At 37.1% G+C, this 26,068-nt stretch overlaps 1 protein-coding gene across 4 annotated transcripts in view; it reads left to right on the forward strand.

The window, feature by feature from the left end:
* Nucleotides 1–23,455, forward strand: part of LOC126457492 (uncharacterized) — a 52,256-nt gene extending 28,801 nt beyond the window's left edge. For all 4 annotated transcript variants that reach the window (XM_050093793.1, XM_050093794.1, XM_050093795.1 and 1 more), the window contains exons 2-3: nucleotides 5,837–5,970; nucleotides 23,012–23,455. In XM_050093793.1, coding sequence (XP_049949750.1) covers nucleotides 5,842–5,970; nucleotides 23,012–23,320 — 438 coding nt within the window. In that variant the 5' untranslated portion in view covers nucleotides 5,837–5,841 and the 3' untranslated portion in view covers nucleotides 23,321–23,455. The remainder of the gene's footprint in view (nucleotides 1–5,836; nucleotides 5,971–23,011) is intronic.
* The last annotated feature ends 2,613 nt before the right edge of the window (nucleotides 23,456–26,068 follow it).

Genomic DNA, 26,068 nt, shown 5'->3' on the forward strand with positions numbered 1-26,068 from the left:
GGTGGTCCGTCAGTTGTTCAGCAGATGTCTAACAGTGTTTTGCAAATTATTTTTGTTTCGTTATATATCTGTGTCTCTATTTTGCGCGCATGTGTGTGTGTGTGTGTGTGTGTGTGTGTGTGTGTGTGTGTGTGAATGAAATTTGCTGAGAAACAGTAACTAACATTCTTTTTGATTACCTATTTGCTGCTTGCAGTTCCATTGTCTAGTAAATGAAAGTCTTTTGTGCTTTTAATTATGGTAGGAAACTCAGATGTTTGCTGTATTGCAAAAAAAGATTAGAGACAGTATTATGGATGGAGAAAGAATCTCTGGCAGAATATCAAGCTTTAGAAGTCAGCAAAACATATTTCCCAGAAATATTCAAAGTCTGATCACCAATGCGCTCCCATTTCGACGAGGATATAGAAGGCCTTTCAAGAGATGTACAGAAACTGATAAATGGCAGCAATTTATACAACAAAAAACAAAATTCTTCAGTGGGAAGCTTTGACTCCAGTACAAGCACTGTTGATTGTCATAATTAGTGGAATTAGCTGAGAGAAACAACAACATTGACCATAAATCATTCTTCCAGAAAAAATGAAGTGCAAAATTGAACTGACAAGGAACCAATAAAATTAAAACTAAAATTGCTTATAATTTATCTGATGATAAAGGTTGCACACAATGTGATTGTCTTAAATCACTTTAGAATTGTGAATAATTATAGCCTCGTAAGATCCTGAGTAAAAATAGGTACAAAGTTAGAAAGATACAGCCTCGTCCTGCAAGAAGTCAGAATTGCGGAGTAAGAGTAAGAGGTACAGCAAATCAAACTGCTCAACAGGATTAACATCTTAGAAAAATTTGATATAAATATATATACAAAAGGAACAGTTATTTAACAACGATTATCTCAGAATAGGGAGCAGTACCAGATTAAATTAAGCAAAAAGAGTGGCATTGTAGAACATGTAGATTATGCAGCCATAGACAAAAGAAACAAGTATTTAACAAGGTACTTAGGCTAACAGCAAGTGATGATGTTGCAGATATGAATCAGGCATAAGAAAAGAAAATTTCAATGGATTGAGGGCACCATTAAAGAGAAGACATGATTATCAAGTGAATTGCAATAAAAACATAATCAAACATGCTGAATTAAATGAAATTATATAAATTTGTTTGAGAGGCTGTGAAGAGAAACAGTGAAAATTGGCTACAACAGTTTTTCTTTGCTAAAAGCCATAAACTATTCAGAACAATAAAATTATGAAGAAAACAAAACTAACATTTATTAGGTAGATGAGGTGGCATTTGACAGTAACTAACAACACAGAGAAAATTTTACAGGCATACCATGTTTTCTTTTCATGTTTGTATTGTTCAGGAGATGATTCAGAATCACAGGTACCTAATGAGATTCCAGAAGTAATTGCAGGTTAGGTGTATAAAGCCAGTGGATGTAGGAAGAGAGGAAAGGCACCTGAGGGCATTAGTATTTTGTTAGTAATGATGTGAGATGGAGCAAAAGTTATACGTAAGAAACTTGCAAAATTATTTATTCTTTGCAAGAAATGGGAAAAACAACATTATTATCCTATCATTCGCTAAATATCACAAACCATATAGAAAAGGCATTAGTTTGGATATAGTATATGGACCAATTGCAAGCTGTGAACGAATTTACAAAGTAGAGCAATGAGTCTTGTATTCATAAATTTTCAACAAAATGTACTTTCAGCCATTGTGAAACAAGGTACTGATTCAACTACATTAGCATATTGAAGAACATTCACTGTTAATCCAAATCATCATGATCACTGTCCACCACGTGACTAAATACTGCCTGGTAGTGTTGAAACTCATGATGCGATACGGAAAGTATATAAGTGGAGAAGAGACAAAGGGGGAATCATTCTAGCTACAGTATGGGGTCACAAATGGGGAAATCCACTGACATAAGTGGTTTTGATAGGAGGGAGATTATTATGGCTGATGCCTGTGAATGACCATCTCAGAAAGGACGAAGCTGGTAGACTGTTAATGTGCTGTTGACGTCAGCACGTGTGAAAAGTTGTTGAAGGACTGAGAAATCACAAGTAAGCAACAAGGTGTTGGACATCTATGTCTCATCAATGAATGCAGAGTTGGAGGCTTATCCACTCTGTAACGCAGGCTAGGTGGCAGATCTGATGTTAGAGTACAACCTGGTGCAGGCACAAGTGTTTTGGAAAACACCATTCAATGCACATTGTTGAATGAGAAGCTGCACTGCACATGACCCTGTGTCCCTGTGTTGACCCAATGACAACATCAGTTACAATTATAATGAGTACGAGATCATTGAGATTGGATCAGAATCAATGGAAAAATGTCTCCTGGAAAGATGAATGACATTTCTTGTTAGACCAGATCAGTGGTTCTTTATGGTTACGCTGTCATACAAGTGAATGGCTGCTCAAAATATGCACTGTGTTGTAGATGCAAGCCTGTGGGGACAGTGTTATGCCATGGGGGACATTCAAAACATTCACCTGGTTTTCCATGGGACCTTTGGTAAGAACCAAAGGCACCATGACATCTGTGAATACATGTGTGTTATTGTGAACCACCTACAGCCCTTCATGCTTTGTCTTCCTCAATTGCGATGGCATCTGGCATCTTCCTGCAGGATAACTATGTCACAAGGCCATAATCATGCTACAGTGGTTTGAGGATTATGATGATGAGTTTACATTGGTGTTTTGGCTACCAAATTCATGTGATCTGAACCGGAGGAAGCACTTCTGGGATGTTATCGGCCACAAGGTCTGTGCAGACGAACCACAAGCCTGTAATTTACAGGAATTGTGTGACCTTTGTGTTGACATCTGTTGCCACATATCTACGTATGAAGGATTTGTCAAATTCACACCTCACAGAATTGATGCCACTGTGTTCCTAAGGTGGACGGGCAGTCATGCTATTAAGAATTTGGTCATAATGTTTTGGCTCATCAATTTGTTTTTGTGTGTGTGTGTGTGTGTGTGTGTGTGTGTGTGTGTGTGTCAGTGTCAGTGTCAGTGTCAGTCAGTGCTACAGCTTCCATTAGATTTCATCACGACAGAGAGAATTCAAAATTGGAAGAGAAATCAGACAAGGAGATTCTGTATTACCAAAATGGATAAAGTTAATTATATAAACCACATTTATTTTGCTGATTATGAGGAATGATTTGCTTGTAGTCCAGATAACCATAAACAAGTAAGACAAGATCTGAATAGGGCAAGTTTGAAAGTAAGCCTGTAATTCAATTACAGTAAGATCAAGACACATATAAACAATATACTGGCAAGTAAAAATGATTTGGAGGCATTTTGTTAGCTAAAAAGGGTGTTTCAAAATGAACCTTCCAGAGTATGGAAAGGAATGCTTACAATCAGTACCATTTTTGACTTGCAACAATAAGACATGGGCTCTTAAGGCACAAATAATTCAAAAACTGTGGGGACTAGCAGTAGAGACATACTTGTTGGGAATTACTATCAGAAACAAGAAAACAAACAAGTGGACTAAGGAAGGGACTGGAATGTAAGGCAGAAGCACTACTGTAATGAAAATAAACTAAGTAGTGCAGGATATGTAGAAACACACATGGATGGTAGATGGACCATTGAAGTTCTTTTCTGTATTGGGTCAGTTAAGAAAAGTCTGAGCTAATGGCCTAATGGATGATGAGTAAATGAGATTGAAAGAAACCTGCTAGAGCTTTATGGATGTGCATGGGAAATTTTGGAGGTGATCTTTGGCCACCAGTGAGAATCTAATGCCTGATGATAATTGCAGTACTGAAACCAGTAAGTGGAGACAGATTATGAACTGGAAATACATTCATACTGCACAGGCAAGGATACTGTTTAGCACATATATCTGTGCTGTAGTTCCTTTCCTGTGTCATTCAAGGATGTTACATAAGAAAGTAACTATACACTTCTGTATGCTCCCTAAGCTATTTAATAATTGTTTTCAGGCACAGTATATTATGGCACAGAGTAATATATTTGTTCCATCCTTCATGAAGACCGATTCATGATATTTCAAGAGTGCTTTTCATAACCACAAGCTGCAGTTTCTTGTAAGAGTCTCATATTAGAGTTGACTGAGAATTTCCAGAATGTTGTCAGGTCCACAAATAAAGCTGTCAAAAATTCTGTAAATTTCCTTTGTATGTAATTCATCTCACTCAATTATTTATTCCTGCAGCTATCATGCATTAATTCTATTTACCTGGGGCTATACTGTATTATCTGAATAAAATTAGAGTTTTTTATGTATACATTTCTGTTTGTTGTTTGACGACCATACTTATATAGATCAGAATTTGCTTTATTAGATTTAGGGAACCTACAGGAAACCAAAATTTGGATGATGTAATTACAAATTGAACATTGCTCTTTCTGAATGAGTGTCAGTGACTTAACTATTAAGCTAACTCACTATGTATTTTGTTTTCATATAGTGATAATTATGTATGGTCAACACATTTCTGAAGGGAATAAATAACTTACGCATAACAAATTACATACACATATCTAAAAACAAAGATGATGTGACTTACCAAACGAAAGCGCTGGCACGTCGATACACACACAAACAAACACAAACATACGCACAAAATTCAAGCTTTCGCAACAAACTGTTGCCTCATCTTTGCCTTTACAAATGTCTGCTTGTGTCTGTGTATGCGCGGATGGATATGTGTGTGTGTGCGAGTGTATACCTGTCCTTTTTTCCCCCTAAGGTTAGTCTTTCCGCTCCCGGGATTGGAATGACGCCTTACCCTCTCCCTTAAAACCCACATCCTTTCGTCTTTCCCTCTCCTTCCCTCTTTCCTGATGAGGCAACAGTTTGTTGCGAAAGCTTGAATTTTGTGTGTATGTTTGTGTTTGTTTGTGTGTCTATCGACATGCCAGCACTTTCGTTTGGTAAGTCACGTCATCTTTGTTTTTAGATATATTTTTCCCATGTGGAATGTTTCCCTCTATTAATTCATATCATAAATTACATACACAGTTGCATTGTAGCTACAATGCAACTTTCAACAGACATGCACGTACCGCCTCTCCCCAACTCTTCATCCTTTATTAAATCACTTTACCAAGTTACTGTATACACAGTTGTAGCTAGAACAGATGAAACAGAAAAATGAGTGCAGAAACACACACACTCGCAGTTAAAATTGTATACCTATTATCTTTTCATGAATATACTCTCTCTCTGCCAGACACTTAACTATAATTTGCATATTATCAATGTAGATACTCAGAAAATTTCAGAAGGCATTAGCATAACTATGAACTAATGTATGCTCAAAAGAGACTCAAGTAAAAATGTTCCTGACTTGGCCCTGAATTTCCTTTCCCATCCTAAACTGTGGATGTCTGTGGCAATGCATTATAAAGTATAACTTAAATATGATCCACATCTTTAGTTATGGATTCATTTTACTTAATCTGTATGGAAAGCCTTCTAGTTTGGTGTATTGTTTCTTTGATAATCAACAATAGTTGACAAACCTCCAACATGATGAGCTCAAGCCACCAGCACAAAGAAAGTTGTAGATAACATTTTGAATAGGTGTTTGCAGTGTGCTGTGGAAGACTACATAACATAATTTGAATAGTCCTTTTTCAGACTTTTAAGTCATTGTTTTCAGTAACCATTTCACTGTAGAGTATTTCATTCTATGCTACACAGAAGCCACCTATTTCATCTCTGAATCAAAATAGTAAAATTTCATTGAAAATGTACAATGATATGCAACAGTTACGTGGATATTTAATGTGATGAGTATTTTGTGATTACTTTGCAGGTTAAATGGAAAACACTGACAGTATAGGTGAACGGTTAACAGATGGAGAAGATAGTGACTCTGAAGTGGATGACTCGAATAACATGATGGAAGACAGCTCTTCAGATGAAATGAACTCAGAACACAGGAAGACAGTAAGTTGTTGGTTATTTGGAATATTTAGCAAATTTAGATCGCACTTTATATTATACTGCTTTTTAAAAGTTTTAGTTATTTAGGATAAGGATGTTGCTGGAGAACAGATGTTTTCATGCATTGTTACAACAACAAATGTTTCATGAACAACTTTTGTACAAGGGTGTTTCAATTGCAAACCTTTATTATGTTTTAGGCAGCTCATTATTACATATAGAAGTAAAGTAATTTTATTATTGTTATGATAATGATGATGATAATAATAATAATAATAATAATAATAATAACATAAATAAATAAAGTCACATACCACATATGTTTTTTAATCAGATTAAAGAATGGAAAGTTCAGGTTGTAATATCAACAGTTATGAAAGGGATAGATTGCTATTAACCATAAAGGTGACATATTGAGTTGCAGACAGAAACAGCCAAAAGATTGCTACACACTGAGCTTTCAGCCAAATCCCTGTTCAGAAAAGAAAGGAAAACACACACACACACACACACACACACACACACACACACACACACCTTTGCACAAGCAGGCACACCTCACATATACAGCTGCTATATCTAGTAACTCTGGCCAGACTGCAACTGTTGTATTGAATGAAAGCAGCAATCCAGAGAGGAGGAGGAGGATAGCAGGGCATGAGTAGAGGAGAAAGAGCCACCGCTGTCTCGTGGAGTGTGCAGGGACTACACCGTGGCAGGAAAAGGCTAACCAGGAACACCGTTGGGAGGCTATGGGGGAGGAACAATGAGTGGAAAGGAGAGGAGAAGATAGCGGCAAAGACTGGTGGTTGAGTTGGCAGAGAGCAGCTCATTGTGAGGGTGAGGGGATATGAACTGGGAGGAGTTGATACCACAGACAGTGTGGAAACCATAGGATGGAGGGTGCATGGAAAGTACTTTATCGTAGGATGATACTGGGATAATTTCGGGAGCAGAGAACATGTTGTAAGGGTAACTCCCATCCACACAGTTCAGAAAAGCTGGTGGTGGAGGAGGGAAGCCAGATGGCCTGGGTTGTGAAGCATTTATAGCAAGCATGTTACATTCAGCTGCATGTTATGCCACAGGGTGGTCCACTTTGCTCTTGGTCACAGTTCGGTGGAGCCATTTGTCCTGGTGGACAGTTGGCTAGTAGTCATCCAATATTAATATAAAAAAACAGCAACAGTATCTGCATTTTGACAACTGCCATCCCTTCGATCAATGCTTCCCAATTAACGTCCCTCACCCACAGTGTGCCACTCTCTGTTAATGCACCCACCAGCCTTTTCCCCTCTCTGCTCCTCTTGTTTTCTGTCCCATTTCCCCTTCCCCCACAGTCTGGCTGGAGATAGCGATCATGTGTATGTGAGGTGTGCCTAAGTGTGTGTGGGGGGGGGGGGGGGGTTGGTTTTCCTTTCTGTTCTGAAGAAGGCTTTGACGTAACGCTCTGTGTGTAACAGTCTTTTCGTTGTGCCTGTCTGGAACTCAACGTTTCATCCTTACGGTGAGTAGCAATCTGTCTTACTAATCAGATTACACTAGTCAACAAATTTAAACTTTTTTTCTGCATCTGGTTTGTAAATGGGTAGATTTACCTAATTTTGGGATGATGAATACACTGGTAAAATCAGTTTTTCTCTATGATGTCACATTTCCTAAATACACAGCAGAATAAAAAATGGTAATAGCAAAAATTGACACAATTAAGTCAAACAGAAATACACATTCAGAACATTTGAAATCAATACTGTGTTGTATGTTTATATGTGCATGATGCCAATAAGAGGTCCAAATTAGTTCAGAAGATATTTTCACCTTTAATCATCTTTTATTTTTGAAAAATGCTACAATGGAGCTCTTCTTTTGTTTGCCATTTCATCACTCTCCCTAACAAGACCCCAGCAGTAGTCACCGACCGTCTAAGGGTTCCAGTGGCCTTGGTAACAGTGTTCCATGGTAAGAATGTCTTGGTGAAAGCGTTCACCATGCTCATTACTTAAGACTCCCAAATTTTCTGGAAGAAACCAAGGCGAGAATGTAAAAAGTGAATTTTAAGCGACATTCTACACCCCATGTTCTTATAGTTGTCCAACAGATCATTCACAATGGTAACATAGTTTTTGTCTTTTCTGTTACCCAAAAAGCCATTCACAATCTCTTTAAAAGAAGACCAAGCAGCTAATTGGATATCTGCGAGTTTGTTATCAGAGGTTGGATCTTTCAGAAATTTTCTTATTTGTGGTCCAACAAATATAACCTCTTTCGGCTTTGCCTTACTTAATTTGGGAAACTTTTCTTTTAAGTGATTTAAGGCATCACCTTCTTTATCCAGAGATCTTACAAAGTTCTTCATAAGGCCCAACTTGATATGAGGGGGAGGCAAAATGATTTTATCAGGCTCAACCAATGGGGTATTGCTCACCTTTACGTTTCCAGGAACATATGACTTCTGCATAGACCATTCCTTGACTGTATAGTGGGTCTTGGTGTCACGGCTGTCGCAAAGGCACAAAAGGCAGCAGTATTTCATGAATCCAGCCTGTAAACCTGTAAGGAGTGCAACAACTTTTAAATCACAGCAGATCTGCCATTCATGATCCTTATATTTGGTTGCCTCTAGCAGCAAAGCCAAGGTTTCATAAGTTTCTTTCATATCTACTGTGTAAGCCAAAAGAACCGATGGAAATGCATTGCCAGTAGTGCTGCTTTCAAGCTTGATTTACTGGAGTCAATAAATAGTCATCACTCCTGTGCAGAGTGTATACGACCCAGGACAACCGGGAGATGCAGGAAAAACCCGGGAATTTTTTCATCTGGGAGTTTTCTGTTAAACTTTTGTAATTTTGACTGGTAAGAACCGATGCTCTAACAAAGGATATTACTGTATCCCACTACTGCAGAATAATACTTCAACAATAAAACATAAATGAGAGAAAAAAAATGAAAATAAATTAAATTGCAAATGAAATGCGCCGTATACGACGATGACACACAGTGCTCATGCAAGCATCTGCCAACAGCAAAATGTGTGAAAGGCTTTAGGAAGACCATGCAGTGCTTCATAACAACAAATTGCCTCCGATGAGTGTGAAGTCACAACTGTTTACATTAGATTCGTTTTAGCAGTTATAAGTGGGCTCATGCGCATGCGCAGTTGAGTCGCGTTTGAGTAGTAGATTCTCCCACTTCCGGCTACAGGAATGTGGCTGTTGGCTGTGCAAGCAGTCGCAGCAAACAGCTAGATGCGACCGGGAAAAGGGGGTGCGGGAAAGGGGGTGCCAAATTCATATTCTTGAGGGAAAAAAACTTGTTTCACAAATTGCCTAGCATCCAGCACACGTTGGTCTGTTGATTGTTCATATGATTTTGAAATCCATCCCTGTTGGTTTTTGAACATTTTTGAACACATTTTAAGTTGATTTCTGAATGAATCATAAGTTGATTTTTGAATGCGTGCATAGTGTACGTGATGTCTCTGTTAGGAGAATCCTTGTCGAATCTAGAAATAAACTTTCCGCAGACAAAAGGGAACGGGACTAAATGAGCTAAGCGGAGTAAAGCCGAACAGGTGAATGCCGATCACTGTCTGATTATGTGGTTGATTGTGCTTGCAAATGATCAGTATTGTTATAATTACTAGCGAAGTCCATAGATTCAGACTACCAGAATGGAAACAAACAACTATCAGGAATAACAGGTGAGAAAGATTACATATTATCTTCTTAGTGTATCCAAGAACACGAAATTTTAAAAGAAAATTTTAGGCCAGATCGCTACACTAGTAAGGGCCCATAGTTTTACAGTCCCCGGCTGGCAGCCGCTTAAGTTTTATTCTGGAAGTAATGCGGAAAATGTGTTGTATGAAAATGTAATAACACCTAACTGGAGGATAATCACGGGATAACTAAACCTGTGATTCTGGCAGGGTTAGTGAAGTTAATCGGTGAACAAGTTTTGACAATGGCAGGAATAGCTACAGAATTGATGATGACAAGATTGTTTGTTAGAACGAGGAAGAAGAAGAAATGGGGACATCACACAAATTATGGAGAGTAAGACGATTCCAAATTTATATAAAAATTTCAGAATACTACTTTCCGATCTCATGCTTGAGAAATTGGTGCGTATGAATGAAATGTGAAACTATTTCGTAACGTAAAGCTTTTTGCTTGTAGTAGCCCTTATAGGCATATGATATTGGTACTTTGTGAATTATATTCTGCCTTGTTATAAAAATGACCATTTGTGCCAAAACAGTCTCGTTTATTTGGTGTGTGTTACAAAATTGCTGCAATATGATAAAGACCTATTTTGTTTTATCTAGAAGACAGTGACAAAATAGACGTAATCAGATCAAGAAACCACACCAGTCTTGGGTATTATTTGTATTAACAGCTTTTTCAGTATTAGATAGCGACATTTTGATTTTTCATGTAGCAAAACGTTTGATGTTGACGAACTTTGGCGAGGTAATAGATTCTTTCGCAGAAAGGAAAGCGTGCCATGTAAAGCTGTAGCAAGATTAGAGAGAAAAAAATGCTAGGAGCTAAGTATTGAAGAAATATGCACTTTCTTGCTTGTCTCTTGTCTTCATTGGTTTTATGTATCCTTTATTTAATTTTAGGTCACACAAAACAGCAAGTTATAAGCTAATAGGCAATAAAGAGTGCAAATTTTCTGAAGAGTTCTTCTTCTCCCAATTACAAAAAATCCCATCCACTATTAATAGCGAGATATTTTTTTTTTTAAGAGGAGCAGGCTGTCAAACCAGCCAACTAGGAGCAGGAGAGGCACCACAGGACTTTTCAATTTCCACTGTCCTGAATGTAGTTTGATGGCATCCACGTTTCAAGTCCACAGAGCAAAATACAGTGACTTGCGATAGAAGAATGTTGTATGAAGAGGCGTGGCACTGCAGTTTGGCACGCTTAAGACCAAATAACATATCTTACATTTCCTCAAACACATATGTTTTATGTTTTAGACTTTTCAGAAAGATGTGTGCTACAAGATAAATATATTTTTGAAAATTCGATTTTTTAGTATTGACCCGGTTAGCAAATATTGTAGATCTGGGGCTGATGTGCAGACTAGTCTGAGTTATAGTGGGTAGTCTCCATGTGACCTGTGTTTAAATTTAGTGATTTTGCTGTTTCCCCTTCGTTTACTTTCACGTCAAATGAAAACAAAAATAATGTCTGTAGTCGGGAGCTATCAAGTGAATTAAAATACATTCACATAATTACAGAAGGCTAAAATATGTTATTAGTTTCAGATTTTATTTTATTTTCACTTTTCGGACAGTCAAGCATTAATCGCCTTGCAGAACAATGAAGTTATTTTTGTCTGTTTGCTAAAGAAATTTGACTTTTATTAACGTTTTCCACAGAGGCAATAAATGTATTTGAAACAAAATGTTTAATTCCGCAGTACTGGCTAGTTTCAACTGTTTGCTGCATTTCAGGTGCACGTTTTCACTATGCCATAATAAAGAACCAAATATAATATAATACAGTACTGGTGCTCCAAGAAAATCTACATCCCGAAAACCACACTGAAAAGCTTAACATCAGGTCGAGGTCTACTTCATTGGGAATCTGGACATATGAATGTGCATTTTAAGTATGCACTTCAAATGTGCACATTTTAGTATGGTTCACGAAATTCCAATGCTCTTGGAGTATCCTCGGATGTCTCGTTTCTTTTATGACATAATGTATGATCTTTCAGTGTTTTACATGTACGTATATACGGGCTTCCTACGTCATGGTAGCTGCGCAAGCGCAGTGTCTCCTGTTATCTGTACTCTCTGGCAACTGCAGAAACGAACCTGTTTCTAACAAGTCGCAGGAAAATATTGCGAATGGTAGTTTGAAAAGTGTTACTTTCAAAGTATCCTTTTACATAAGTTGAACTATGTGCGAGAATGTACCATGTACAGAGTGTTTGACTCTCATTTAAAAGTCAACTCTTTGATGATGAGCCATTTAGAATAATTTAGAACCCTGAAGATCAGACATTTATGACATTATTAAAAATTTTACTGGCACATTTGTGTGAAATATCTTAAAATGTAACACGCAAAGAAAAGGTCAAGATTGTATGCGAAAGCTTAGCTTCTCTTGCAGCTTATTAACTTCAGAGGCCAATATTGTGTGTGAAAGCTTTGCTTTTCTTGTAGCAACACTATGTATATTAATTTAAACTATTAACTTTCCCTGTTTGTGTGTTCGTGCTACTTAACAGTGATGTTGCTTTTGGCTGAGTACATCACGTGTCCTATGCTCTGAATATCCGCTGTCATTGGCTGGCGAGATCACGTGACATGAGCTATGGCTGGCTTACAAAAGTGCATCACAATCTCGATTTCAATGATTCAAAAAGTAACATGGAGTGTTTGGTGGAATTCCAATGTATACTTTCAAAATACAAAAAAAATGCAGTGTACTTATTGGTGCACATCAAAGATATTTCCAAAATGTGTCGTTTTCCTTGAGTTTTGTTTTCTAAAGTGCCGGGAAATTCTACGCCCGTGTATAAAACCATAACCATTCAAAGGATTGATAAGTTTTGCAGTTTCGAGGGAAAATATACTGTCACTTAACACGGAAAAAGTGTGTTTTCACCCAGGAGAAAGTGTATTTTTAACCGGGAAAAATCTGGGAATTTTTTTTCCTTGTCCGCATGTACTCCCTGCTGTGGATTATGTTGTACACCTAGCTGCATCATCAGACCATTGACATCTCTACCTATAAACATTGAATTCTGCTTATCGAAATACTGAGCGAAGGAAGCACCTCTTGATCTGAAATTTTTGTTCCTGGAGCTAGAAGGTTCCGTTGTTGCAGTCTCGACCCCAAGAGTTCAGCTTGCTGTTTTGAAAGTTTAGATCAAGAACCAAATCGTTCCATTCCTTTTGATTAAAGAGCTGAGGTGAAGTGTCATGATATTGAGGGCAGTACTCTTCTATATGTTCAATACTTTCTGATTCACTTGACATAGTATCTGGTTATGAGGCTTTCAAGTTACAGTCAGGAACAGGCAACCCCTCGTCGTGGGCACAGGCAAATGCACTGAAGATATATTTGGATGGTGCAAAATTTCATTTTGATCACCAACAGGACAATCAAAATACAATTTATATGCCTCCTTAACCAAATGAGTGACTGGTTTCTTTAGGCTTTTGGAGTCAATTTCCGACACACTAACAAAAGTTGTCAGTATGGTTTAGACAGCAATGAGATTTACTAGTTGCCATTTTTCATAGTGTTAAGTTTTAAACACAAAAAGTTTGCACTATCTTTCATAGGCAACAACTCACTGAGGATCTCATTCACATCATTGGATTATCACACCAACCATTTACTGGTGATTTGTAGATCTTCTAGCTCTCCTCTGCAAATCAAAAACAAGCAATTAAACATCAAAACAGAAGAACATCAAAAAGTGAAATAACTGAATATGAAAAATAAAAAACCTTTAAAAACTCAAAAATAGTACGTGCTAGAACATTTTGAAAGGTATATTCAGATTCTACACACCAAAATACATACTAGTTGATGTATCGCATCCCAGATGCAAAATGGCTGTTGACTAGTGTTATTAACTTTGGTCATGGATGAGCATCTTCAGACCTGGTCACTGTTGACTGAAATTAATAACCTGATTTATAAATATTTGTGGCCTGTGACTGGATTTATAATGAAATAAATAAATCTTGGGTGATGTGACTTACCAAACAAAAGCGCTGGCACGTCGATATACACACAAACAAACACAAACATACACACAAAATACTAGCTTTCGCAACCAACGGTTGCTTCGTCAGGAAAGAGGGAAGGAGAGGGAAAGACGAAAGGATTCGGGTTTTAAGGGAGAGGGTAAGGAGTCATTCCAATCCCGGGAGCGGAAAGACTTACCTTAGGGGGAAAAAAGGTCATATATATAAATAGGGAAACATTCCATGCGGGAAAAATATATTTAAAAACAAAGATGATATTGACTTACCATACGAAAGCGCTGGCAGGTCGATAGAAACACAGACAGACACATACATACACACAAAATTCAAGCTTTCGCATCAAATGGTTGCTTCGTCAGGAAAGAGGGAAGGAGAGGGAAGACGAAAGGATGTGGGTTTTAAGGGAGAGGGTAAGGAGTCATTCCAATCCCGGGAGCGGAAAGACTTACCTTAGGGGGAAAAAAGGACAGGTATACACTCGCACACACACACATATCCATCCGCATATACACAGACATAAAGGCCTTTACAAATGTCTGCTTGTGTCTGTGTATGTGCGGATGGATAAGTGTGTGTGTGTGCCAGTGTATACCTGTCCTTTTTTCTCCCTAAGGTAAGTCTTTGCGCTCCCGGGATTGGAATGACTCCTTACCCTCTCCCTTAAAACCCACATCCTTTCGTCTTTCCCTCTCCTTCCCTCTTTCTTGACGAAGCAACCATTTTATGCGAAAGCTTGAATTTTGTGTGTGTGTATGTATGTGTCTGTTTGTGTTTCTATCGACCTGCCAGAGGTTTCGTATGGTAAGTCACATCATCTTTGTTTTTTATATATATATATATATATATATATATATATAGAGAGAGAGAGAGAGAGAGAGAGAGAGAGAGAGAGAGAGAGAGAGGGAAACGAAAGGATTCATTCCAATCCTGGGAGCAGAAAGACCCCTAAGGTAAGTCTTTCCGCTCCCAGGATTGGAATGACTCCTTACCCTCTCCCTTAAAACCCACATCCTTTTGCCTTTCCCCCTCCTTCCCTCTTTCCTGATAAAGCATCCGTTGGTTGCGAAAGCTTGAATTTTCTGTGTATGTTTGTGTTTGTTTGTGTGTCTATCAACATGCCAGCACTTTCGTTTGGTAAGTTACATCATCTTTGTTTTTAGATATATTTTTCTCACGTGGAATGTTTGCCTCTATTTTATACATACATATATAATTATCAGAGCCGTTTTCATTTTGATGAATGCTTTTGACAGTGGTCTAATAACATGAAATGGTGAACAGAACATTAAGGGAAGTACTGAGTTATTATGTTCTGCATGGTAGCCAAAGTTCAAAAGAGACTAGCATTCTTATGAAGCAGAAAAATGCTTGAACTCAGACATCTGCATTTTAGGATATGTTGTGTCTTGATAAGTTCTGCATTTGTCTGTGCACACAGTACTCTTTGATCTCTGTTCATGGTTTCAAGTTGTTGAAAGTGCATACAGTGTTTGAAATCTTCGTAGAAACACAGTACCAGCAGTTCGGAATTTTGCAGAAGTTTTTCGTAGCCTTCCAGACATTGTTCTTAAAATTATGCTTTTAACTGATGTTGCACCTACTCTGTGAAGTTGTTACTGCATCATAGAAGCTGTTTCGTTTGCAGCTAAAAAAATCACTTTTGTTTGATAGTGTCTTGTGTTGCTGTGGTATTTTCTTCATACCTGGCCTGGTTGTGACATCTGTGTTAATGGATGCCTAAATCACCACACTATTAATTATAGAACAAATTTCAATGTTTCTCACTGCTTAAATAAAGTGTTCAAAAGATCTTTGCTTCTCGGTGGTTACATATCTTCAAAGGTGGCTGATATTTGCCTTCTATTCTTCAAGCCTGAGTATTAGTCTTGACAACATTCAATACCCTAAGGCTTATATTTGAATCACACTAACAAAATAGACAATATCATTTCATCCCGTAGGTGAAGTCCTAAAAATGACATTTTAGATACTGAAGAGAGTAATTATGGATGCCAAATGTGGGATTCACAAAATCTTCAAGAAAGCTCTGAATTATAGCACATTATACATACTTTCATCGATGCTCAATAGATTGAAATAATTGAATTCAATATGTTGCTGCTATTGACTTTTTATCAATAAATGCTTAAAATGAGCAGGTGTTTTCTTTAAAACTGGAAATTTATGGAAGCATTGACAGTAAACTTTTACATGCAAGTATTGTACAGAATCTTTTCTGGCAATATTGAATTCAAAATAACAAAAGGTGGGGAGAAGGGTTGAGAGCATGTTGTAAGTACAGTTTCATACCTGAGCAAGGTGGCGCAGTGGTTAGCCTACTGGACTCGCATTGGGAGGACAGTGGTTCAAACCCGCATCCAGTCATCCTGATTTAAGTTTTCCATGATTTCCCCAAATCACTTTAGGCAAACGCCGGGGTGGTTCCTTTGAAAGGGCCTGGCCAACTGCCTTCTCCATACTTTCCTAATCTGATGGGACTGATGACCTCACTGTTTGATCCCCTCCCCCAAATTAGCCAACCAACCTACAGTTTCATTAAGATGTGTTGGATTATTCACAGATGGCATAGATTGTTTGTGTATGGTAGTGTCTATAAATGGGATCATTTTGGTTATAGTCGTTTACACTTAGTACCCAGTCACTGTAATTGGGATATCAGCATCTTTCATCCTTGAAGTGCCAAGATCTGTTGCTGTCATCAGTAGCTCGCAAATGTTTAGGTCATGAAAAGCGCATTTTAGGTGCCTAAAATAAGTGTACCTCATTTAGGCTGCATCAAACCTAAAACAGGCCGTAAAAAGCATTACACAGAAAACTAAATGTGATGTAAAATAAATAGTGTTGACATATCAGCATATTATTATTTATTAAAAACAAGGAAAAATGAAATATACACCATTGCATAACACAGCAAACATTATACCACATTTATGTTCAAACTGATGCCAAGCCTTTTCCGTTTTTCCAAGAAAAAAATGTAATGCAAAACACTCACAATTATATATTGAAATATGTGTACTATGTAATTCAATAAATACTGAATAAACCAGTGGTTCTTGACAGTATCTTTTCTTGGCTTACTAGACAAAAACTATGGCACTTGTCAGTCATTATTTATATGCCGAAAAAGAATGTTATTCATCGACGAATGTGGCAGGGGCATACTTCATGTTCAGCTTATGGTGGACAGCTTTTTCCGTTTTTCCAAGAAAAAAATGCAATGCAAAACACACACAATTATATATTGAAATATGTGTACTATGTAATTCAATAAATACTGAATAAACCAGTGGTTCTTGACAGTATCTTTTCTTGGCTTACTAGACAAAAACTATGGCACTTGTCAGTCATTATTTATATGCCGAAAAAGAATGTTATTCATCGACGAATGTGGCAGGGGCATACTTCATGTTCGGCTTATGGTGGACAGCTTTTTCCGTTTTTCCAAGAAAAAAATACAATGCAAAAAACACATAATTATATATTGAAATATGTGTACTATGTAATTCAGTATATACTGAATAAACCAGTGGTTCTTGACAGTATCTTTTCTGGTTTTACTAGACAAAAACTATGGCACTTGTCAATCATTATTTATATGCCGAAAAAGAAGGTTATTCATCGACGAATGTGGCAGCGGCGTACTTCATGTTCGGCTTAAGTCGGACAGGAATGCTGCAGTCAGGGCAGCTGGATTTGCCACTTTGTGTGTATGCTGCTGTGCACAAGTCCTTTAGGCTGGTGCTTTTTCTGCAAAACCTTTTGCTCTTTCCCCATACTTTTTCTCCGAATTCTGGTGCTTCATTAGTTTTCTTTCTAACTTCCTCCTTTAAAGTAAGGTTCTCATAGATCAGTCTCTCTGAGCCTTCTAATTCGGAAATAATTCTAGCCGTAAATGTGTAGTCAGCTTCAATATAAGTGAATTTCCATTGGATTGAAGACTCTTTGCAGTTATCTTCTGTTTTAATGGGAGATACTTAATATAGCATTCTGTTGCTGCTAACCATGTGGCCCAGGGGGTAACAACAGGTTCAGGTGGCGAGGGGGCATCATGAAGTTGTTCTTTGAAGGCCTATGTCCTTCACGGTGCCTTAACAAAAATTTCCTTTATTGTATAGGTTAATTTATTTATCTTAGGGAGTTGTAGCCTTACTTGCTCTGTGCTCTGTTATGTGGTTGATACCAACTACTACACAAGTTACATACAGCATCAAAGGATAGAATACTTGAAGCAACTGGATGGCACATCTGGGTCCAACTTACCAACAACTGGTTGTTCCATCAACAGAAATCACGTGCAGTACTCCCCAGTATCTTCTCGAATTCTATGCAGTGTGCCAGTGAAAGTTGAATCCACATATTTTTGTGCAATGTCGAGATACAGCAACAGACTGGTGGCAGTACTTATCAAGATATCCTTTGAAAACAGGATTTTGAAAATGGCTGTCTGCTGCCACAGTAGCATGACACAAGTTACTGTCTTTCTTAAAGGTGTTTGCTTCAATTTTAATTTTTGTTCAACAGTTGCCTTTTGTAACATTTCATCTATGTACTGAATTGGATTAGACTTTTATCACTCAAAACCCAATACAAGAAAGAAACAAGATTGTATATAGAAGTGTGTATAAAAAGTATTTGGTATTGTTAAGGGACACCAGAACTTAATTTTAGAAAGATAATAGTAAAAATAACTGATGTGACTGAATAGAGCATTTTTTTACAGCTCAAAATTTTTTTAAAAAGTCTGAAGTTGGTGTTTCATTTTAAAAACATTTTATTTTTGTCCTATAATAGGATTTTTTCACATTGCTTACTTCTCCAGTACATCAAAATTGAACTCTGCAACTTAAAATTATTATAAAAGTGAACAATTGAGTTCCAGTGTCAATAATCTTTAAACAATGATTACAAAATAATCTGCTTCACAAATGCTCTCCCGTTGAAAGATGCAGGAAGAAATTTGCAATTCCAAAATAGCAGAAGAACATAGAAGCATAAAAAATAAGAAGTAACCTCTTTGTTGCATACTTAGAAAAATGTAATTTTTCCATCTGTCATTTAATGGGGAACTCCGGCAGCCACAGTCTTATATGACTGGATTTTGAACTAGATGTTTTCAGCACTTCCTTCTATTGAACTGTTCAAGTACTAAAACTGGAATAGTTCTTGAATGATGAACATGTTACACTTTATACATCCATCAGTATGCTATGTACTAGTTCAATTTGCCCGGTGGATAACAAACGAGAGGTGAAGTTTTTTCCTACAATGGCTACACAGCTTTAACTCTCCCCTTGTGGGGATCCCCCCCCCCCTTTCCGTCTGAGGTCAATTCAAGGCCTACAGATATCTTTCTTTACGGAAACAGGCAGTGGACCAGGTTCCCTATTCCCCTCCATAATTAAAGAAAAGAAAGTATTTTGCCTTCAGTCATCCCATCTTCAATTCTTGCAAGTAATTCTAGTCTTTTTAAAAATACAAGAATTTTATATTACATTAATTACGTCAGAGTTTAAAAGCTAAAGTAAGGATTAATGTCAAAATATACTGTTTTAGTTGCTGTAAAATTAATGGTTTCGACTTTAATTAATGATGAAATGCATTATTTTCAACTAGAAACACAGGAATAGAATAGGTTTGAATCTAACGGTCTGCAATCTAGTCATCAGTATCGCGGATCATTCTACCATTGTAATAATTGCACACATTACAACATTCTGTGAGAGTGTGCTGAACTAGTCAAATTTTGGTGCTAAGTTGTAAAACAAATATAGAAAATAAATTACAAGTTTATTAATTGAGCTCTCAGATTAAGGGTGAATTCCAGTCATAGAATGATGATAAGACTTTGCAAATTGAGTTTGTGATATCCCGTATTTAGGCTATGTTCAGGGTCACTGAGTGCCAGGACTGGGCCTGAGGCAGGATGTGTGATTAGGCCCCATGTGTTAAAAAATGCCAATTTATACTATGACACACGATATTGCCAGTGGTATTGAAGCGAACTAACAGTTGTTCATGGTGTGATGTATTGTGTCAGAGTACACAGTCATATACATGTGTATATCGAGCCATTATTAACAGCGCTAAGTTCGGTTGCATGTTGCATACAGTGTTATCCTGTACACAGCCTATGAACATTCGAGTAAATTATACAGGCTATGAGATGTCATTGCATTGTGTTTAGAAAGCAGATTCCCCGAAGAAATCTGCAAATTGTTCAGGTGCACAGCAGAATGTTTATATACAGCTGTATCAGAATAATTAGGAACACTATGTAATACAGTGTGCAATTGCTTCTTTTTCTATACAGAGGCCAGCGTCCATTACTTAGATTTTAGATTCTTTGTTTGAGCTGCTTTTCTTACCATGAAAATAATGAACTACACAATTTAGTTTGTTGTTATAAGTCACACAATATCCTCTGTAAATTTATTTATTAGTTTCTGGTATTAAAATACTTAACATTATTCATCTATGAAAATGGGGAAAGACAGCCTTCCAAATTACAGAACTGACACTGAAAGTTAAATTTCATGCCTCCAATCCATAATTTTTTCAGAGCACGTTCTCTGCACTCACATTTCTGATTTCCACACACATTTTCAGTTACAATTAGAAAGACAGTAGTTACTACACATGCAAATAACATTCACAAATATGTTTGCAATTTTGATTGTATTTAATTATAATAATTTCATAAGAAAAAAACAGCTTGTAGCTCACTTGTGTTATGTGCCATTGCTAAGATCGTACTCTAAATTTCGCACTTGTTTTGCACTTGTTACAACATACAGTTTCCTTCGTCCCAGTATAAGTACAAAACGACATTGATTTATTAGGAAAGGTGTTTAACTTCATGCCTTCTGTTATTTCAGAAAACTAGAAATAGTTATTATGGTATACCTTGGATAATGTTGTATTACAGGCAAAAGCATTTGATATGTAGTAAAATAAAAGAATAGTCATAAACTGTCTCCAGTATCCCGCTGTGGCTGTGAAAGTACCAACACACCAGTCAGATGAATCAGTACTGAGTGTGCAAAGGTTAAATAACTGTAGGAAAATGCTCCTATCAAAGCACGATAAAGGCAAATATGCCCCTGTTTAAAAGACTCTGACTGAAATGTGGGGTACCGGCTGCTCCATTCTCTCTTGCTCAGCACCTTTAAATGTTTTCCCAAAAATTTTGGCATGTGAACATGTTTGCACTCTTTGTAACATACAACTCACTTCTCACTGCCCACTAGCTCCCCTAAATGTAACTTGCTCACACCCACTAGTCCATCCTGTAGGTTTCTCATACCCATCCACTCGCAATTGCCCATTCTTACTCACTCATTTAGCCTAACTCATTGTCATTTTCTCTTTATGTCTCTATAAGGGTCATTGTCTCCTGTCTCACAGTCACAGTTTTCTTCGTTCTGTCCTACTACTAATGTCTCTTCGCACTGTCACTGTCTCCATTTTCTTCTCTCTTACTGCTACTGTATCATTCATTCCTTCCCACTGCTGCTGTTTCTTCTCACTGTCACTATCTCGCTGGCTCTTTCATTGTCATAGACTCTGTCTCTCATTATCACTGGCTCTCACCCACTTCCACTTTCTGCTTCTCTTCATTCCTGCCCCAGTGCCGCTTCAGTACTGCAACATGGGGTTCACAGGACCCTTCTGATGATAACCGACGCACTTTAGAATATATCTCCATGCTGCATCACTTTATGAGCTAGGTTTTCTTCCCACAGCGTATTTTGTGTTTGCGCCCGCGCCTGTGTGTGTGTGTGTGTGTGTGTGTGTGTGTGTGTGTGTTTGAGTTAACATGAAGCTAATCATGTTTTGTATGTATTTCCCACTGAAAGTTTAATACCAATATTTCTAACATTTTCTTGTTTAAATTCTGAACCAGTTACTCAGAGTGTAAAAATAATCTGTTACTTAGTCATAACACTGTTGCAGGCAGAGACAACGTATTATGTACAAAACTATTATAATTAATGATCTCAATATAATAGAGGGAAACATTCCACGTGGGAAAAATATATCTAAAAACAAAGATGATGTGACTTACCAAACGAAAGCGCTGGCAGGTCGATAGACACACAAACAAACACAAACATACACACAAAATTCTAGCTTTCACAACAAATGCTTGCTTCGTCAGGAAAGAGGGAAGGAGAGGGAAAGACGAAAGGAAGTGGGTTTTAAGGGAGAGGGTAAGGAGTCATTCCAATCCCGGGAGCGGAAAGACTTACCTTAGGGGGAAAAAAGGACGGGTATACACTCGCACACACACACATATCCATCCACACATATACAGACACAAGCAGACATATTTAAAGACAAAGAGTTTGGGCAGAGATGTCCATGTTTGTGTTTGTTTGTGTGTGTATCGACCTGCCAGCGCTTTCGTTTGGTAAGTCACATCATCTTTGTTTTTAGATAAACTATTATAATTTGTATCTTTGTAGTCCCTTTATAAAGGGAGAGAGGAGAGAAGAATGTAAAGGGTTGCAAACTTGAAAATAAGCACAAATACAATGACCTGAGACACATTCTATGTGGAGCTGATGACTCTTAGTATAGTCCACTTCTTTAAGGGAAAAAGTCTCAACAATAATAGCTAGATGACACACTTATTTGTTGCAGTCCATAGTGTTGCTGTTCATTGCAGTTGCATAAGGAAATTAGGGGAAATCATGATGACAGTTATCATTTTTTAATTTTATGGCAATCTTTGGTTAGTTTAAATACTGAGGATTGGTGATAGCAATGGATATAGAAACAGTATTTTGTCAGTATTTTAAGTTGCTTTCCACTGCACTGTTATAGTCTCAGTTTACAATGAATAAATGCAGCAAATCTACCTTGCAGTGATTATTTATTATAAGACACACTAGGTCATAGTCAAAAATTCCAAAAAAAGCATAGATTTTTGTTGCTATTGTTAGAAAGTAACAGGTGAGGATGTGATAAAGGCCACTGTAAGGCTAGAACAGTATTTAAAGTGCTTGTATTGGTGAATTATGTAAATATTGCAATTTTCCCTTTGAGTATGTAGTATATTTCATCTCAGAATAATTATCAAATGCGAAGAGAGAAAATTTGTATCTGAATTTCCCAATGAAGTGTGTACCATGTATAACATAAAACTAATCATGTTTTATATATATTTTCCACTGAAAGTTGAATATCGTATTTCTGACATTTTCTAATTTAAATTCTGTATCGGTAACTCAAGAGTGTTGAAACAATCTCTTAGACATAACAACGCTGTTTCAGGTAGAGACAAAGTCTGATTTGTGTGACTCCCCCGTTTCAAAAGCAAGTAATCATCACATTCCAAAGAAGAAATCAGGTGTCAGCTGTTCCAGCAAAGGAATTAGTAAAAAATCTCACTGTAAGCCTTCGACTTCTTCAGCAGCTACAAAAGTGCTTCTGGCTGAAGAACTAACAGAAGAACAAGTGAAGGACAAAAAACTTTTAAAAGAAAAGTATAAAAATTCTAAATTCCAAGAGAAACTTCTACTAATGGAATTAAAAAATATGGAAAGAAAGATCGAAATGTTCAAAAAGTCTCAAAAACTTTGATTCAGGTGTTTCTGGAAGTGTATTTCTGATTTTCTAAGTTATTGCTTTAGTTTCATAAAACAAGAAAACCATTTTTTATTTCTCATTAATCTAATACCATTACTTGTAAATAAAAGCATATTGTTTAAAACATCATTTGAAGTGTATTGAGTTTTTACAAATTCACACTGACGATACTGGCCTTATTTGTGAACTTCAGTTTTTCTTTTTAATCGATGATTACACTCAAAGTGTTTTTATTATTGAAAGTTGGAAATATTGTAATTTTTCCCTTTGAGTTTGTATTACATTTCATCTTAGAATAATTATCGAATGGGGTGAGATAAAATTTGTATCTGAATTTTATTTTATTAGTCCGTCCAAAGACCCTAAATGTTTTGTATAAGAAATTGAAGTTCTCTATATTTTTAAGGGCAACATGACATGTATTTTGCATAAGATACTGTCAAAGTGGGCAAGTTCATTGTATTTTATACATCAGAGTAAAGTTTTTTATGGCAAAAACTTATAATGGGGGTATCATATTTCTGACAGTTCTTTTTTTTTTTTTCTTTTTTTACATGTGAGTTGTGTTAGTCAGCACATAATTTTCAACTAGCACACAGCTGTAGTTAGTTTTCATAGAATTGTACACAGAAGTGGAAAAAGTTATATTTTTTGATAAAGCAGAAACATCTTAAAAGTTTGAAATGTGACCATTAAAAAAATATAAATGAAATTTTGCCTGGATGGTTTAATATTTTCAGTCAGTTGTCTTAAGTATAACATTCTTGTAACTTCTTCTTAGCCTCACAATTGTTGAAAAAGTTGTTTTGTGAAATAGTTGCACATAAATGTCTAGGCTAGTTCTGTTTGCAGTAAAACTACATTTTCTCAAACATTTAAATTTGCAGTAACAATTTTTAACAGCCATATCAGATTATTAATACAATACTTTTTATGGCCAATTAAAAAAAAAGACTTGAAGAAATGGAAGTAAAGTAATATTTATCTCCTAAACATTGATATCCATCATTAGTCTTTAATGCCCAATATATCTGCTGGATATTTCAAGTTTATGAAAGAAAGATCGCCACCTATTCACCAACATGTTTTAACCAACTAATTGCAAGGGAATTTATCAAATAGTGATGAATATGTAAAATAAAAGCTTTCAGTGTTTTTTACACACACACACACACACACACACACACACACACACACACACACACACACAGTTGGCAGCATGCTTCATGGGTCTGGTGCTTTTACATCAAATTTTTTCTATAAATACTTGCAGACTAAACTAAGAATAAAATATAAAAATGAAAAACTCTACTCTTTGAATATGTCTTCATAAAGAGAAGTGGACAAGGAAGGAGGATTCTGTTGGGTTTTTCAGTTTCAGTTATACCTTTCTGCTTCTTTCCTTTATATCATACAGTGAAGTAAAATTTTGTAGGTTTGATACTCCTCACTTATCCTGATATTGCTGTCTACTATACTGCCATTGTTTTGTGATAGGTTCAGTTTTTTATCTGTTTACACAGTTCTTTTTTTTTTCACTAAATTTTCCAGTTATTATTGTAGTACTGGAGAGTCCTGAGTGGATTACAAATAAAGGAATAAAGATAACCTCTCACTTTATAGTTGAGTGGTTGACAGATTACATAAATTGCATTCATTGCCAATCTTTAGAATGAAATCCTTTTCATAACTAACTAATAGAACCACACACACATACACTTGCTTAGCTGCATTGTCCCATCACTACAGCCTGAGTGGGGTGAGGGTTGTGTCAGTTGGAGTGCATCAATTGGAGTGCATGAAAGGAACAAGGAAGGGAAGGGAGGCTGACAGCTGAGGAGGAGAGGTGGCAAGGGAATGGGACACGATAAATTCAACTTGGTGAAGGCAGGAAGAACTGTGTGGCACTCATGATGAAAGGGTGCGGAGGAGGAAGAAGATCATAGAGACAGAAAACTGTGAGTGTTAGATTCATGGAGTGAAGTGCCAGGCATGGAGAAAGGGGCAGAGATTGATATGGGTCAGGAGCTATTGGAGATTGAGGATAGCAGTATCAAAGGGTATAAAGATTTGTTGTAAGAACAGTTTCCATCTACATAATTGTGAGAAGCAGCTGTTTGGGGTGGGGAGGTGACGATCCAGCAACACAGATTGTGTAGCAGCAACTAAAGTCTAGCACTTTGGCCACTGATGGTCAATTTTGTTCAGGGGCACTGTTTGGCACTGGCCATTCATATAGATGGACAGCTGGTTGGTGGTCATGGCCACATAAAAGGTATGCAGAAGTTGAGTGTGGCATGACTGCTTTCATAGATGGCCCAGCCCATGATAAGAGTAGATTATGCCTGTGACAGAACGAACAGAATGTGCTGGGTGGGTGCATAGGACAGGTCTTGCACTGGATATTCCCAGGGATGCAAGATATGTAAGGAGTTGTTAGTGAAATGTTGTAAGTAAGGATCAGGATATTTTGTAGAATGGATAACAGGATACCAGTTAGGGGGAGGTGGGGAGGAATTTCCTTATTTCAGTACATGATGAAAAGTATTTGAAATGTTAGGGGAAGATGTGGTTAAGTTGTTCTAGGTTTATGATGGGGTGCTTCCTTGCAGCTGTTTAGTAAGTTGGATGGAAAATTAAGGGTCTGGTTTTAGACTAAGTTCAGAGGGTACCATATGTCCTTGGAGGCATTTTTCGGCATAACCGGTGAAATGGTTGCCCATCACTGCAGCTGTGCTCCAA

This window comes from Schistocerca serialis, chromosome 2 (genome assembly GCF_023864345.2).
Source record: "Schistocerca serialis cubense isolate TAMUIC-IGC-003099 chromosome 2, iqSchSeri2.2, whole genome shotgun sequence".
Classification (NCBI taxonomy): domain Eukaryota; kingdom Metazoa; phylum Arthropoda; class Insecta; order Orthoptera; family Acrididae; genus Schistocerca; species Schistocerca serialis.